Here is a 19210-nt window from a genome sequence, read left to right as displayed (position 1 = left end):
AATATAGTCCCCGAAGATCTCAAGAAAAATGCAGCAAATTAAACAAGATAATATTGTAATAAGTATGCCTAGAATGAGCGTTTTGTATAAACCGCTACTGCATCGTATACAGGGGCAATAGAACGATGATTGACAAGCATATTCGGGTTGCTAAGACTGAGATTATTTACAAAGACGGAAATTGACGTGTGTAACTACACGTTTGTTTTGTTTTAGAATATTACATCGTTTCATGAATAACGGAAAGTACTCTAAATGTAATGATTTCGGAAAAGTGCCACTCAAATAAAATTTCGATATTGAATTTTCTATTAAATTGTTTATAAATCTGACACGTGCTTAGTGCCTCTCTTCCTTTTTTTCCGAACTGGTAACCTCCGAGGTCAATGCACATCGGAGATTACGAGGAAGAATCACTGACAATATGACAATGATTCATGAATTGACATTTCTGCTAACTTGATGGGTTTATTGTTTCGGATTCACACTGAATTCATGATTTTTTTATATTTAATTTCAAATATGTTAAATATTTGTTCTTTTATTTTTCAATTGATTTACTATCGGTTACAGCTCGTATTCCTTTCAACATTCTCGTTTAATGTCACCATTTCGCAAATTCTATGATTGTGTAACGGGATAGCGCTACTTGACTATCCCATTTATTACACCACAAATGTAGTACCATTACTCAACGGTCCGTTTCAATCCAAAGGCATCCGTTCTAAATCAAATGATAAAAAGAACGATGGATATCAACGGAAAATAGTTCCAATAACTAAGACTAAAGAAAAATTACGTTAAGTTCATAACACATATTAAAATGATATAAGTTTAATTAATTCGTAACTACATAACCAATTCATTACCTTAAAATTCATTCTTCTCTCTAACCAACAAATGGAAGAATAGTTTGGCGGATCAAGACGTAAATCGAAAATAGCTCTTTATAATGCATTGCGCCATTATTGTGATAAAAATAAAACGTCTGCAGCTTACAGCATGTGTATACAAGAAAAAGGTTAAATAGCGATAGAAACACAACGGAATTAAACATCGAGTACATTGTACTGATGTAACAACATATGTACAAGTATTTCGACAAAAGACATAGTGAAAATTTAGGAAGTTTATTATACTTCACACATGTTTGTCTACTTTGAATTTGCCTACGTAACGAAACAATAGTAGCACATATAACTTGCTTAGATTGCTCAACATTATGGACTTCCGTCATAAATATATTCACTCATTAGAGGTTGTACTTCTAAACAATTCACATTAAAATTGTAACAGCCAACTCTTTACAGTTTGCCAATACTACCTATCATTGAGTTAACCGTTGTCTGACGTGTTTCATAAGGATTGATAAGCCGTTCTTCTTGGCATACTGATTTTGACTACGGATTACTCAATTTACCTGATGAAAAATGGGGCTCAGGGAGGGTGAGACTCGTTGACAGGGGATGTCTACTCCTAAGCACCTGACCCCACCTCTGTTGTGTCCAGTGGTCCGGATTTTTTTCGACTCTCTATTTTGTATTGCTTATAGGAGGATGTATATGTCTGAGTTGTTAATTTACCATTACAATAAATATGAAACAGATGTTGATGACTCTGTATTGTGTTTTATCTCACCGTTCACAGGGCTATATTGAAGGGGCATGTGAGTGAAAATGGTTATGTTTAAGAGATAAAAGGTCGATATATCTAACTGTCGAGTTGAAGGCTACAGGCAGTTATGCCTAATTGTTAAAACATACACCGGTTTCATGACACGTTAATAATAAAATATCTTTTGATACGCAAGATTGACAGGGAAGCCGAAATTTTGCTCTGGTTACAGAAATGTTTCAGGAAAATGTGAACGTACGTATTCGTTGCTATTACAGCGGTTTTATGTGTAAATGTACCTGTAGTAGGATATTTTCTGAAATTCGCTTTATTACATCTTGAGTTTTGGTTAGGACGGAATCGTCATCAACATTTTCTAAAAGGTTGTATAACAATGTTGCGTTTTGTTATTTCAGATTTTCTGTTTCAAAATTAAGTAATTTAAATGCATATTGTATACGATCAAAAATGTGGAATAAAACCGAAAACAATTTTTTTTACAACGCATCCATGCATCATTATAAACGATATAAAACTCTCAGCCAAAAATTAAAAGAAGAATGTATGTGAACGTCTCCATTATTCTAAAAAAAAACCTCTCTATTCCGTTTATTACGTGTGCACTTAGTTATGTCTTAAGGTATCTCGCTATTTTGCAAACACTTGTCTATTGTGTTGGAACTATTTAAATGCATTAAATCTCCCTAACGTTGTAACATGTTCTTTATTCGTTTTACACTTGTATTGTGTTAACACTTCTCCACTGTGTTAGCAGTTCTATATTGTGTCAACACATTTCCATATGACTTCTCTGATCTGTTATTTTGTTAACTCACCTGAGCTTTATTACATTAATAATTTTTACCTGAGTTTAGGGATTGAACTATATAAAGTTATTATGTATTAAGATATCTAAAATGTATCATTTATGTGTAAACAGTATGTCTAGGTTCATTTGGATTGCACTGTAATATAACCTGCCAGGATGGATATTATGGACATGGATGTAGAAATAAATGTGACTGTTTGCCAACTGAATCATGCCACGAAATCCACGGTTGTTTAAATAAGTTTTATTCATGTCTCTTTTCGATGAAGGAAAAGCATATTTTGCTAAATTCATTTTATTTCACTTTCAACTTGAATATTGTCTACATTTAAGGAGACGGAAGAATTCCATAAAAAAAATACAGTAATTAAAGTCTTGTATATCTTATTGAAAATAGATATCAACGACAAACTAATAACTCAACTTTATGACTCGTAGGATGATTTAGCTGTATTGCCAACTTTCCATATTTATGAAACAATATTCCATTACTACTTGTATATGGTGTTTAAATCTCTTAAGTGATTCGATACGCAAGAGATTGTTCTGCGTATGATCAATTCTAAATCGAGGCAGGCTACTGAAAATCAAGTTGTTGTAACAGGGGTTTCAAAACAATGCAAGCTGTAACTGACGGTAGTTTTTTCATCTATTCATTTATTCACTAAATATCACCTATCGGTATAACTACATGTAATATAATCCCGAAGACCTCAAGAAAAATTCAGGAAAATAAACAAGGGAGTATTGTTTGAACGCATACCTACAATGAACGTTTCGTATAAACCGCCATTGCATCTTATAGAAGGGCATTAGAACGATGATTGCCCAGCATAATCGGGTTGCTGAGGCAGAGAGAGAGAGAGAGAGAGAGAGAGAGAGAGAGAGAGAGAGAGAGAGAGAGAGAATACGTCCGACAATAAATCGTTTTTCCTTTTATTGTAAGGTCCTTCTGCTGAATATGAGGTTGTTAGGTCTTGTACACCGCAGATATGTTGATGACCTCAGATTATGTTTGATTACGCCTGTTAACCCCCGTTTGGACACTCGTGTAAACCACGAGAAACGCCCACCCATTCTCATTATTTCTCAATATTTTTGTTTGTTTAACTCTTTGCGCTGTTCCCCCTCTCTCTAAATATGTAAATGAACAAACAAGCAAAGAAACAGATCAATAAAAACTGTGTGCGTAGTCTCGTATAACTTATATATAAAATGTTACCTCAATCTGTCTACAAACACCAGAGTGACAGTCGAAAATAGTTCCCCGTGATTACAATTCATAGTGATTTGAGCTCACGATCAATATATTTCATGTGGTTCGTAAACATCAGAGATATTGTAAAGTTGCTGAAAATTGTGCACAGCTCGCGGCGCTTTAAACTCTCATTCCAGAATTCTCATTTTTGGCTAGACATGCTAGAGGGTCACATGTAATCTACATAGAAAATGGCAGTCCAATAGGTCGACAAACACTAGATATATGGATGCAGATAGACAGACAAATATACCAAGTGAAACATATGTATCCCCATATAAGAGGGTGTACAATAAATTAACTTCTGAGTAATCTATCCTTAAAACGTCAATAGAATATTTGCGGGCGACGATTTAGGACGGGCGACGATTTGGGGTGTACAATAGTACATCGCAAATCGTCGCTTCTAATAATAGTGCAATCTTGTCCTGAATTGTCGCCGGGGTGACGATTTGGGATGTCGAACGACGATTTGGGGTGTAACAGACGTTTCTTTTGTTTTAGAATATTACATCATTTCATGAATGACAAGAAGTACTCTAAATGTAAAAAAAAAAAATAATAATGATCACGCAAATGTGCCACTCATATGAAAGTTTGTTATTAAATTTTCTTTTCAATTGTTTAAAACTCTGACACGTGCTCAGTGCCTCTCTTCCTTTTCCCCGAACTGTTGACCTCCGAGGTCAATTCACATCGAGATTACGAGTAGGAATTACAATGATTCATGAATAGATATTTTCTGCTGACTTGACGGGTTTATTGTTTCAGATTCACCCTGATTCTATGAATTGTTTTTTATATTTAATTACCAATATGTTAGATATTTGTTCTTTTATTTTTCATTTGATTTGCAGTCAGTTACAGCTCGTATTGCTTTCAACATTTACGTTTAATGTCACTATTTTGCAAATTCTATGAATGTGTAACGGAATAGCGCTACTTGGCTATGCAACTTATGACACCAAAACTATAGTACGGTTACTCAACGGTCCATTACAATCCAACGGAGGCCGTTCTAAATCAACTGATAAACAGAACGATGGAAATCAACGGAAAATAGTTCCAATAACTAAGACTAAGGAAACATTACATTAAGTTCATAAAACATATCAAAATGATATAGGTTTAATTCATTCGTAACTGCATAGTCAATCGATTAACTTAAAATTCATTCTTCTTTCTAAACAACAAATGCAAGAATAGTTTGGCGGATCAAAGACGTAAATCGGAAATAGCTCATCATAATACATTGTGTCATTATTGTGATAAAAATAAAACGTCTGCAGCTTACAATATGTGTTTAGAATAAAAAGGTAAAATAGCTATAGAAACGTAACAGGATTAAAACATCGAGTATATTATACATATGGAAGGTGAAGATAAGGAACAGTGATCAATCTCATAACTCCTGTAAGCAATGCAAAATAGATAGTTGGGCAAACACGGATCCCTGGACACACCAGCGGTTGGATCAGGTGCCAAGAAGGCCCGTTGACCGGTCACACCCGTCGTGAGCCCTATATCCTGATCAGATAAACGGAGTTATCCGTAGTCAAAATCAGTGTGCCAACAACGGCTTAACAATCGGTATGAAACACGTCAGACAGCATTTAACCCATCCGAGGTTGTATTGACGAACTAGATCGTTATAACGACCTTAGAATTTGCGAAATGCTGACTTCAATCGAGACTGTTGAAACCCCCGTACCATCAATTTGTTTGTCAGTAGCTTATCTCGATTTAAAAACTGACTATTCGCAGAACAAGCCTTTGCATATCGAATCAGTTGAGATATATAAACACCATATGCAGGTGATAATGGAATATCGTTACATAAATATTGGCAGTTGACGATGGAGAAGCTGAAATCATCCCGTTTGTCATACAGTTGAGTTGTCAGTTTGCCGTTAATGTCTACTTTAAATAAATTATCCAAGTATGAAGCAGAAGTGGACGAATCTGTGGTGTCCTTTATTTCGAGCTCACAGGGATATATCAAATCGACATATGAATGAAAGCTATTATTGTTAATAGACAAAACGTCATCGATATATCTAAATGTCCAATTGAAGGCCACATCATATGTACAAGTATTTCGACAAAAGACATAGTGAAAATTTAAGAAGTTTAATATACTTTACACGTGTTTGTCTACTTTCACTTTGCCTATGTAACGAACCAGTAGCAGCACACATAACATGATTAGATTGCACAAAATTAATGTCTTCCATCATAGATAGATTCAGTCATTAGAGGTTATACCTCTAAAAATTCACGTTAAAATTGTAAGAGCCAACTCTTTACAGTTTGCCAGTACTACCTTGATTGTGTTAACCGCTGTTTGACGTGTTTCATACCGATTGATATGCCATTCTTTTTGACACATTGATTTTGACCACGGATTTCTCAATTTACCTGATGAAGATATGGGGCTCAGGGAGGATGTAACCGGTCGACAAGGGATGCTTACTCCTCCTTGGCACCTCACCTCACCCTGGTGTGACCAGTGGTCCATGTGTTTTCGACTCTCTATTTTGTATTGCTTATAAGAGGATGTATATGTCTGAGTTGTTAGTTTACCATTACAATAAATAAGAAGCAGATATGGAGGACTCTGTGGTGTCTTTTATCTCACCGTTCACAGGGCTATATTGAAGCGGCATATGAGTGAAAATTGTTATGTGTAAGAGATAAAATGTCGATATATCTAACTGTCGTGATGAAGGCCAGATACAGTGAATTTTTCATCTCAAGTAGAAGGTGAAAGGTAAAGATAACGAACAAAGATCAATCTCATAATTCCAATACAATATAGATCGTTGGACACTTGGGCACATTAGAGGTGGAATCAGGTACCTAGGAGGAGTAATCATCCCCTCGACCGGTAACACCCGTCGTGAACCCTATGAAATGAGCCGTTATGAAATGATAAAATTAGTGGATTATTAAAGTATTAAAATGTGATAAATAAAACTGCAAGCAATCTTTTCTTTTCAAATATTAATAATTATATGTGGAGATACAAATATACTTTATAAGATTTTTTTTCAAAAATACCCTCCTGAAATATTGTTCTTCTCGACGATATCATGAAATGCTCAATATTCGTACTGATATGGCAAAAATAATATCTCTAAGTGAAAGGCGTTAAGGTTGTCAATGGTTTACTATGATAAATACAAATAATAATTCTTGTATTGATTTTCAGACTGCATAGGATCGTTTGGAGAAAACTGCAGTCAGCCGTGTTCTTTTGGATTCTTTGGCTATAAATGTAAAGAAGAGTGTAACTGTAGCAGTGATACGCATTGGTGTGACAATATTTTGGGTTGCAAGATTAAAGGTAGCTGTATGCATATCACATTATTTAAAGTAGGATAAATCCAGCATGATTTGATGTCAATGAAATTGTGCAGTGGGAGTGATCTGGGACATTCAGAAGTCTAGTAGATTTTACGATATTCATTTGATATAGGATGAATTTTTATATAGAGTCAATGGAATTACTGTAAGATATAAGACAGCATAAAGCATGCATATCTAAATTCTACAACAGTAGAAAGAAAATTATTAAGAACATATCTGAAGTGTTTGCACAGACAAGGGAAATCTAAAATCAAAATATACATACATGATACCTTATGTTTCCCAAAACACACTATAGATGTGCATAATCAGAGTCAGGAAATCAGGACAAAGCATTTAACTTTTGAGGTCGTGGGATCAATCACTGGAACTTCAGCATTTTGGTTTTTAACGTATTTAGTGTGCAGCTGGTAAGTATACCTTATTTATATACAATTGATTTAAAAAAGTAAATATATGAATGTCCAGCGGATAAAGCATCAAAGAGGTAAATTTATAAATTTCCAGTCAAAGAAAGCATGAAAGAGATAACTTTATAATTTTTCAGTGACAGAAAGCGGATAATCTAATTCATAGCATCTTCAAAACATAAATAACCATATATGACAAGGACATCCAATGATAGCAGGATGATATGTTTTCATATGCAACTCATTGGAGGATTCAACATTAAACATTATTTTGACTTGATAACAGTATACAATGCATATAAACATTAAAGGAAAGTGTCATTTTTGATAATGATTTTGATTTTTTTTTTCATTTTGGAAGGTTTTAAGAATTACACGTATTTTGAGACTGTAAAGTAAAGCTCATGCCTTAGTCGCAAACCTGTCGTTAATCTTTGTCAGTCTGATTAACATAGGGACTTATGAAAATGAAAACAAAACACGTTTAAAGTTGAATGAAAGGTGAATATAACGAACAGTGATCAATCTCATAGCTTCTATTAGCAATACGAAATAGAGAGTTGGACAAACACGGATCCCTGGATATACCAGAGGTGGGATCAGGTGCCTAGGAGGAATAAGCATCCCCTGTCGACCGGTCACATCCGCCGTGAGCCCTATATCTTGATCAGGTAAACGGAGTTATCCGTAGTCAAAATCAGTGTGCCACGAACGGCATAACGATCTGCATGACACATGTCAGGTAGTATTTGAACCAAATGATAAGCTGTACTAGCAAACTAGATCGTTATAACGACCATAGAATTTGCGAAACGCTGGTTTTAAACGAGACTGTTGGAACCCCTGTATTATCAACTTCTTTGTCAGTAGCCTGCTTCGATGTAAAAACTAATCATACGCAGAACAATTGAATCTAAAACGTGAAAGGTGAAAAATGGGAGCAGTGATCAATATCAAAACCCCTGTAAGCGATACAAAATAGAAAACATGTGTTAATAGGCATTGATATAAAGGCATATATTGATACTATGCTGAATCAAGCATTCTACATATAACCCTTAAACAATGGTTTTAAAATGTACTTCTGGCACCGAATGAAGTATTCTTTTGATGGTATACATTACTTGGCTATTTGTACATGTTAGTAAATTTATCTTTGAAATTTGAAATATACAGGAAACGGAAATCGACTACAACGATGGATGTTACCATGCAAGGTAAAACTTTTTCATAATTAAACTTCTTCAACAGACATATATACCATATTGTTCTACCTCTATTTTTATAGGATACCATTTTAGATAAATATGTCTGCTTAAGTGGATACCAGAGGTTACGTATCTTTATGTGATTAGAAATACGTATCTATATAATATTATATACTTAACCCTTTCTCTACCGGCACATTCTAAAGGTTTTTAAAGACAAAATAACATTATTTTAAAATCGATTTAATCTGCATGCATCACAATTTGGGGTAGGCATACGACATATGATGTTCTTAGGACGTGGACAGAGGATATATTTTTTTAAAAAGTTTGCCATGGTATTCCATGACTTCAAAGAGGTCTACGGGGTCAAAGGTCATATAAGTGCCCTATTTTACACCCCCCCCCCCGAAATATGTATATTTAGACCCATCTCACTAGATTAGAGTCTAAATGTATCAGCTGATGTGTCTTTTAAAATACCACAAAACAAATCAAAATCAAATTAATCAATTTCATTGACTAACAACTATTTTTGATTGCTAAGTAACAACACGCATAGTACAATTTTGACCATAATTAGTCTTTCTGTATCCATTTGACAGAATTCAAACATAGTTACAATGCATGATGCCACATTATTTAAAAAAAATATCTTTAACTAGATCTTAATCTTTTTCAAAGGTTTTTGACAAAAATATTGTGAAGAAAATTGAGGTCAAATGTCATAAAATGGAAACTTCGTACTATATATATATATATATATATATATATATATATATATATATATATATATACATCATTTTCTAGAAATATGACGTTTTGTCATTATATCACCCTAAATAGAATAGATTTTGCAATATTAAAACAGAGATCTTTACTGTTTAATCTAAAATGATTTAACTTTTTTGCATTCAAATGTATGTGGTTACTAAGCAACAACACCATATAAAATGTTATTAAAAAGTACTACCCGTTTTTCCTCCCCCAAGTTCAATGTATTCGAATGTTCAATTACTTACTTTCAATCACTAAATTAAATGTACTTGCTTCATATTTAACAAAAATGCTCTACATATATTCAACCTCTTAAAACCGATTTCTAGACATAATTATTGATACTGGGTTGTTCCAATAGGGGCATGCATTGACCAATATATGTCTATCGACTGGAACTTAACAACAGACATGTGTAATATAAAGCCCAATTATCTGAAGAAAAAGTATATCTTAATACTTAGCCCCAAATAATAATGTATTGTCAGAGCTTTTGAATACCCATTTGGCTATGTAAATGTTTTCTATAATCAAGGCCTTCTGCAAATTATGCGTTTAATTACTTATTAAATTTTATCAGAGGAATTGTAGTACACATTTGATAAATGTGTTAGATGCATATCCAGATTAACTTTGGTAAAGGTAATCTTGTTATAATGCATTTTATTATTCGTTTTAAACTGGAAATCACTGTCACAATATCGGTACTTAAAAACTAGTAATGCGTGTAGAATTCCTCTTCAGTGAGAGGCTGCAAACTTCCTTATAAAGCACATGACAATCCTTCCTGTTTAATATGACCACCTCAGCATAATGGTTGACAAAAACCAAATCTTCTGTCAAAAACAGCTTCATAAAACCTGCAGCTCTATGAATAATCGATTCCCTTATCTGAAAAGAAATTGCAAATAAAATCAGTAATGACCATCATACCTTATTTGTCAGCATTTAGAAAACTTGTCATACCTTATAATTAGAAACAGGCTAATGATTGTTCGTGTTTTGTCTCTTTTTTGTATGTATGTGATACCTAGTAACATAAATAATGCAACGATAAACAGTAAAATTGTACACACATAACTGTGTACCATAACTCCATGATTCCATTTGTGAATGTATTATCTGGATTTATTTGAATGTAAACCAAATGTAAACGGATTTAACCCTATATTCAACCTCAAAAGAGTAATACCAATTGCATGCCAGGTTGTCGCTCCGAATTAAATGCCACAGTTCTTGGATCATGTGTCCCTGTGTCCTCCACATCAGTATCCTTCCAATCTGGATTTACCAGTAGAATGTCATTAGTGGAAGATAACTAAGAACTTTTCACTAAAGTTTGGGATTTCGACACCCCTTTTAAAGATGAAAAATCACAATTAAGAATTATTGGTTTATGTTTTAAAGCAAAATATAAGTTTCATGGTAGTAAGGGACAGTTTCGCACGAAAGTACTGGTCAAATATAGAAATGTCCTAATTTTGAAGTGACATTAATTTTGGCAAGGGATTACATACATGTGTTAGAAATGGATGGAATATTTTATCAGACACTGCGAGTGTAGCAAATTGCGTACACTGTAATGAAAAAAATATACACCATGTAGGTGTCAGCATTATACCTAGCATACGAGGGATGTTCGAAATGCAATGTGTCTTGTGCGATATGTTAAAAGCATTCGACTCAAATAGTGAAATGAACATTACATCCCTTCAAAGTATTCCCCGCGGTTTGAAATACATAATTTCAATCTCTGAATCCATTTCTGAAATGCGTCATGGTACGTTGATTTAGGTAGACTTCTGAGGTACTGACTGATGGCTGAGCCAAGGGCTTGTCGGGACTTGCAACGGTGACCAGATAAGAACTTTTTACGTTTTGGAAAAAAGGTAACACTCGCATGGGGCTAGTTCTGGAGAGTATGGTGGGTTCGGCAAGAGGATAACCTTCTCCGACTTCAAAAATTGCTTCACAAGCTCAAATGTATTTGATGAAGCATTATCATGAAGTAGACGAACATGCCTAAATCCTGACACAGGGCGTCGTTTATGATAATATTTCTTGAACGTTTTTAGTATAATATCTCGGTAATACTGACCAGTAACATTTTGCCCTTCGACACCGGAATTTGTACGGCTATACCATCACATGCAATAAAGAACCTTCTGTGTGCTAATGTTCTTATGGCAACTACAGACCTTCTACCGTATTTAGTTAGCCATATTTTGTTTCCAATTTTTCTTACAGGTTCGAAATAGTGAACCCGTGTTTCGTCGTCAGTAACAATGTTTGCAAATTGTCTTTGATTGGATTTGGGAAACATTTTGAGCAATTGCTTCGCAGTTTGTACTTGTACCCGTTTTTGGTCATCTGTCAATATATGCGGTATCCATCTGGCAGAAATTTTTCATACTTTCAAAATACGCTTTAAAATGAAATGCATCGGCGATAGCGACATGCCAACATCTTTGGCAATATCACGAATCGTGTATCTGTCATCACTTTCAATTATTTCCCTGTATTTTGAGACATTTGTCTTGCATGTTACAGTCAGAGGTCGGCCATGTTTTGCTGCATCTTTGGCGGACTCTGTTCCAGTCAGAAATGTCTTTCTCCACCTACGAACTGACTCATAATATATCGTATCAGACCCATAAACTTCCCCCAATGTAGTAAAAATCTGCATTACTGAATGACCAATATTTGTGCGAACTTTCATATGAGCTCTAATTTCCTCAATATTCTCAACCCGTTTCCCAACCATTTTTACAACAGTTGTCAACGACTGGCTCTTTTGAATTGATTATAAGTTTAAAACTATGTGGATCTGAAGCATCATCTTTAAACCGTTGGAAAAGTCATGAATAGAGCTATTTAGGAGTATCATCATCCACGATATCGTGCAAAGCGTCATCGCGCTGTGGTACAATACACATTACATATCGAACAACCCTCGTATACATGATGGACATACTGAAGGAATTCAGTTAAAACATACAGGGTCCAGCAAAAAAAAAAACTCTGACGGAAAGTGAATGGCCCTGGATTTAAAGTAGAATTGAATTGGTTCTTCATTGTACACAGTGTCTAAATCCACTTGCATGGTAGTTTGATGGGATGTGGAACTTAGAGAGAATCTGCACAAGAAGGGGGCACATGCCCCACAGCTTATAGCACATCAGCACATATGGATCACATGTAATTTATGGTCAGAAGCTACTAACTAAGTGTATATAACATTCATTTAGATAGAAGAGAAATTTATATGATTTTTCATTAGCCTGTCATAACCTAGCTGCAGAAGTGTTGCTATCCGAAAAAACTTTTTTTCGGAGAACTACAATTCTGCAGCTATTCATTATCAGACTTTGATGTTAAGCCTTCCCCCACTATTTGGCCCAAACACACATTTCATTTCTATTTCTATTACAATATGAAGAAAATAGCTCAAATTATGGTAATAAATTATATCATTACGATAATACAATAATGTAATATGTGTTTTCCTAACAGATTGTGTTTTCTTTTCATAACACGACTTTTTAAAATAAAATCTTGGAAAATAGCCCCCGCACCAGCGGCCATGAATACCCAGTCTGATTAAAACCTACCCACTCCTTTCTCACTGTACACTACATCCACCATCTTCTTACACTCGCACACCAGGTAAAGAGAGAAAAACCGAGGGGGATATCAAACTGATTGGTGCCGGGCCAGGACAGATTAATTGATATCAGATGCGTTCAGCTCTGAACAAACAATTGGGTATTATATAGTTGGTGTAAATATAAAAACAATATAAATATTTGCCTTTATGAAACGACAAATTATGGTATCAAATCGCGGTTAATTAATCGTGAATTTTTCATTACATGACAAAACAGCAATCGTATTTTTTTTCTGTTCGGTCATGTGGCTACATCACCTTACATGTTTATACTGAATGCATGATTGTTTGATCATCCTGCATTAGGAAATCCATGATATTTTCTTCATCTGACATCAGGTCGTTTTAAGATGTAAACTACAGGCATTCGCTGTGTTGTTTTTGTTGAAACGGAAACACATGTGCTGCCGCGTACACTTTCAAAAACACCCGCGGCCAGGATCCGGATCAAAGAAAAAAGTATATGAATGCGGACTTATCTTTATTGTTTTTGTTTAGCAGAAAAAAAATTACTATTCCAAACAAATATTACATACCGTTCATATCTGAATATGAAGTATTTTATTCTATTTTGTTTCCAATTCAATTTAGGTTGTGTAACTGTTACATATGTATACCATTGATGGTTTATAAAAAAGCAGATAATACCTGACTGATTATTTCATACATATATGTATATTGTTTTAGTGTATAAAAAATATTCAATTACCAATAGAGGACGATACAAATAATTTTCACTACTTTATTGTGCGACATGTGTTGATCGCTTTCAGCAACGAAGTTTTGTAGCTAATGTTAAAGAAAACCGCTCAGTACAGTGTATATCCCAATTTTATTTCATCGTAAATTTACAACTACTGAGAATTATAACACGAATAAGGGCCCATCAAAAGGAAATGTTCTCTTTTTTACAGGCAATATTTACTTTTCCTGATTTCCATATATGCCTATAGGTAAAACGCCAATATGTTTAAACATTGAGAAATAAAATCGTAAGAATAGGTACATGCGCACAAAATTGCTATATTCTTCTAATTTTGACAGACATTAATAATAATTTTTAAATGTATTGAAAGCAGGGAATATATGCTTTTTAAAAATATAAAAATATTGAATTCATAGCGAAAATACAAAAATCATATTGAGGGGGAAAATGGCCTTCCGACCAAGTGTTGCGTCATATTTAGGCCAAACCATCTTTCACTTTTTATGTCTTTTTATTTAATTGCTTTTTATACTTCATTTATATTTACATAGTTTAAAAAATAGAGAACTTTTCCAAAATATGATATATAGACCTTATATCTTATTGTCGTAGTTTCAACAATGTAGAGGTACTCCTTTTGTGTATTCCTGTTTTACGCGCCAACGGTAAAATTGACCATTACGATAGAGAAAGGGTTAACCAAAGTAAGCACACACTAAATCCGTGGTTTGTCATCTCCTTTATCCTCTAATGATTGTTGGAAAACGTAATCCCTACATTAGAGTTTTGAAAACACAACATGTAGTCAAAATGAATCTAAAATGTAAAAACAAATATTCTCGTATGAATATACACCTTCATTGCCTATTATATTTCAGTGAATTATTTCAATGATTTTGTGTGTTTCAGAGGAGGGACATTCTGGCAATATTCTAGGTGAATCGCAACGGCAACCGGAAGGAAACACACCAGCAGTGCAATCTGGAAGACATGTACGGTCTAAATCATGTCAACATGGAGCTAAGAAAAGAAAACCTGTAATTCGATCACGATCTCTGTCACAAGACACATATGGACGATTGAATAGGCGTTCTGATGACTACGACCATCTAGACCTTCTTGTACATCACACCCAACCGTCAGTGTTTGCTTTCAGCAGCAATTATAGCAAGATAAAGCTGCAACCATCTCAAAGACATGAAAGCAATGGTTCTGAAACCTTTCCGGGGGAGAGTAGCAATATGTCAGTAGTTATCAGCAACAATTTACATGATTAGGAAGATGAAATTATTGCCGGGCTAAAACCGCGATCATTGTATAAACATAGGTCGTACAGTTTTATAAGAGGAAAATCAGAAACCCGCGTTCAGTAACATGGTTGGACGCCAAGAGCATCTTGATGATAAGCGTTCTATTCATGACTAACATGCGTCTAATCTTGCTGAAGATATTGATCAAGTGAATGGGTTTCAGAGAGCATATGTTATCATTTTACATTCTAATACTTATATTATGGGATTGCTTAACTATTACTTTTGTAAGAAACTCATTCTTAATACCAACACAGAGATTTTGCTGTTTTGTTGGGGAGTTCGGTTGTTTGGTTTTTTGGGGGGAGGGGGTGGTCATTCGAGCCTATTAAGTTTGATGACACTCCAGTCTCAACCACAATATATATCCAATATAAAAATGACAATTCCAAAAATTTAAACGAAAGCAATAAAAGCTTGGATATCAGGCCAACCAAATACAATTCAGAATCTGTTCGTACAATAAGGTACATACAATTCCGGTACTGATTTTATGAATGACATAAATAATGTGGAATTAAATTGAAAAACAAGGAAATTTAGGAAAATTAAAGAAAATTAAATTGAGAGAATCTAGGACCATAAATACTAATTAGGACAAATCGTTGTAAGGTACAAGTATTGGAAAGTCTCAATCCAAAGCAAGACTTCCTGAAGAATAACTCTTCAACCATATTTCTGGGTGAAACCTCAATATGAGGAAATTTCTGTTGCGTTGTTTTTCTTATATATAACTGATACCAATAGACGGTACCATTCCCAAATGCCAAATCATATTTATTCGTCGTAATTCCGGACTCTTAATTTGTTCCGTAGTAAGGGCTAACTAATTAATGAATTCACTCGTGAAAAAAGTAAATTTAATGAACATTCATTTTGTATTTTCATTCATTGGAAGATGCATATTTCAATCGTAAATTAAATGTAAGCATTCAATACAATTATAGATTTCTTGTCTGTCAGTTTATTTGTGTCACTATATGGTACTATCGTTCCAAAAACAGCGTGTTACTTCATTTGATCGTACGTGCAAATAAATATATATATATATATATATCAATGAAACCGGTTTTACTTTTGTTCTCTATTACTAGTCACATTGGACCGGTTGTGGTAGCTCAGTGGTAAAATATTCGCTTTGTAACCGGGAGGTCGTATATCCAATTCCCGCTCTTGCCATGACCAGACAAAGGAAAGACATAAATATAGGTAGTGATTAGATTGAAAATCACAGTTATTTCGGATATAACCTCAAATACGGAAATACCGTGTTACTAAAGGCGTTGACAAACTAAAGAACCCTAATTGATACGGCCCTGATCGCTAAGCATAAGTCTAAATTTGTGGTACTTCTCCTACAGCTGGTGACGCCTCAATTTGAGTGAAATATTTTCGACGGGATATCAAACAAAAAGAAACAAGCACTTTCTATTGTATGCTTTGGATTTGGCGGGGGGGGGGGGGCATAAGGAAGGCTTAAACAACAACTTGACAATATCGACCCATCGGTCACAAAGCTAATAGTCTAAGTACTGAGTTACCGTTATCAGTTTAATATATGATGTGACTGTCATGTTGCGAATGGACTGACACTATGAGGAGAAGTTACATGTCTTTCGGATATGACTACGCGATAGACAAAGGCACGGTAAAGAATCATCGCAACGGTCCTCAGTGTTATGAATAGGTCAAACAGTGTGTCACTTTACATAGATTGGTGATGTTAACTCTGGATTTACACGAATGAAATAGTTTTCATTGAATATAATGCCAAGAACAGAATGCCTCTGGGTTATATGTGTATGTAGCTAACCATAGAAACCAAATTACTACCCATTTGAAATCAATTGAATGGAATGGCAATTTGATGCGCAGTATTGTTGAAATGGCAAAAAGCTTAATACCAAATGACAACAGTATTTTAAGCAAATGACAAGGAATTAATCAATATTTTAATGTTATCATTTTGAAGATGTACATCAAATATCCAGAAAGTGCTTGTTATTTGTGAGTATGTTTAATATATTTATATAACTGTATATGCTTTGTCGTATAATTATTGTGACTGTCCATGTGTGATATCGACTTTTTATTTCGGATTGTATTTAAAGTCAAATATATCTAAGTGACCTGTGAGAACCAGTCATATATGTTGTGACCTCTATAGAGAAGTTACATCTTTTAATAGAGATTCGTTTCGTTAAGAATTGCATGGTTTTTTTATGGTTCTGTGAACAATTATAGAATACGTTTTTCTTCATATGTATCTCAATAAAATTAGAATTTTAGCATTTTGATTTATTCGGAAGAAGAGAAAATATTGTAATTTAATTCCATGAAAAATCGAAGATAACGAAGAGTGATATGTCTCATGAACGACAAAAAGAACAAAATAGGAAGAGTAGGGCAAATGAAGACCATAGAAAACATTTGAGGTGAGATCAGATGCTTAGAAGGATCGCCTATACCCGCTGTGAGCTCTATAAAAAGGGGTACTCCATACTCATAATCAGGAAGTTTCTTTTACGTCTCTTCAAGAATTTGGAGGTGCCTTGGAGGAGTAAACTTGTGGACAGGTTCCATTTTCCTTATAAACGGAGTAATCCGTAATCAAACTCTATGTGTAAGGAAAGGTGAAAAAATTAGTATGAAATGAGTTAGAGACCTAATGGCAGATTGTAATTACATACTTAGAACGACCATATAATTTTGCGAAATGTTGGTTTCAAATGAAATTGTTGAAAACACTAACATCAAGATTTTTGTCAGTAGTTACTTCAGAGCATGCTGGGTTGAGAGACATAAACACCATACCGATATGCAGGTAATATTGGAATACGCTTATTGCTACATAAACATAGAAAGCTCATGATAAAGGTACAATATGTCATAATGAGGGGTTGTTAGTTTGCCATTAATGTCTAAGACAAGTGGCAGCTGAATACAGGTGACCGCTACATATATGTTTGACTTGTACATATGTACACATTTAAGAGTCCTTTAACACAGCTGTGTCTGAGCGAATCTAGAGACGTTTGCCAGAAGTAGATCAGATGGGCAAACAAGTAAAAGATAACAACCTACTATTGGGTCAAATACTGTCTGACGTGTTTCATACCGATTGTTAGGTCGTTATTGGTACACTGATTTTGACTACGGATAACTCCGTTTACCTGATCAAGATACAGGGCTTACGGCAGGTGTGACCAGTCAACAGGGGACGCTTACTCCTCCTAGGCACCTGATCCCGCCTCTGGTATATCCAGGGATCCTGTTTGCCCAACTCTCTATTTTGTATTGCTGATAAGAGTTATGATATTGATTACTGTTCGTTATCTTCATCTTTCTTCATTGCGTAATTGACAATGAATAATATAAAGTTTTCTTAATCCACAATGAATCAAGTCATTACCTTTTCTACAAAAGTGCTTCCTAATCATATTTTCAAATATAGATATACTAATTGAATTTTACATACTCATGTATGATATTACAAAATGTAATCGTTGATGGTAAGAGCTGTCCATATAGGAGGTTCTTATTTCATAGAGTTTTATTATTATTATTATTTTTAATATATTACAGGAATATTTATTATTTATATGGTTATAGGAATAAGAAGTAGGATTTATAAGATATGATAAAAATAATTTTGTAAATGCCCTTTACTTACTTTTAAAAAGATAATTGGTGAATTTTCGTTTGAGTGCTTTATATTTGTCCCATCCTAATTCTTCATTCAATATTGATCGAGATGAGCTTACTTTCATTCCTGTTATGATAAGAACAGTTTCAATTTTCTAGTCACCAAGTAATGATATATAACTTGAAAAAGTGAAAATAACTAACAGTGATGGACCCCTTATATCACGTAAGAATACAAAATTAAAAGTAGGGCAAATACAAACTGCGGAACACCACCAACTACAGTGTAATAGACGAAAATTTCAACTTCTGTGGCATTAACTAGGATTTAAACGTCCTAATGAAGGCTATCTATTACACGTCTTTTCTTGCAATTAGGAACTGGGTCTTATATAATTTGAATTATTAAGTCTGATA

At 34.3% G+C, this 19210-nt stretch overlaps 1 protein-coding gene across 6 annotated transcripts in view; it reads left to right on the top strand.

Annotated features, from left to right (window-relative positions):
* The window catches only part of LOC130047059 (multiple epidermal growth factor-like domains protein 10), a 72359-nt gene that overhangs the window by 6087 nt on the left and 47062 nt on the right, over positions 1-19210 (top strand). For 3 of the 6 annotated variants that reach the window (XM_056141255.1, XM_056141254.1, XM_056141252.1), the window contains 4 exons: positions 6913-7047; positions 7369-7480; positions 8657-8697; positions 14748-17436. In XM_056141255.1, coding sequence (XP_055997230.1) covers positions 6913-7047; positions 7369-7480; positions 8657-8697; positions 14748-15115 — 656 coding nt within the window. In that variant the 3' untranslated portion in view covers positions 15116-17436. Of the gene's footprint in view, positions 1-6912; positions 7048-7368; positions 7481-8656; positions 8698-14747; positions 17437-19210 lie in introns of those variants that run through there. The other 3 variants (XM_056141253.1, XM_056141256.1, XM_056141257.1) reach the window with 3 other exon arrangements.

The sequence above is a fragment of the Ostrea edulis genome, chromosome 6 (genome assembly GCF_947568905.1).
Source record: "Ostrea edulis chromosome 6, xbOstEdul1.1, whole genome shotgun sequence".
Lineage (NCBI taxonomy): Eukaryota > Metazoa > Mollusca > Bivalvia > Ostreida > Ostreidae > Ostrea > Ostrea edulis.
The sequence above is the reverse complement of the archived record's forward strand: the minus strand, read 5'-3'. Positions and strand labels throughout refer to the sequence as shown.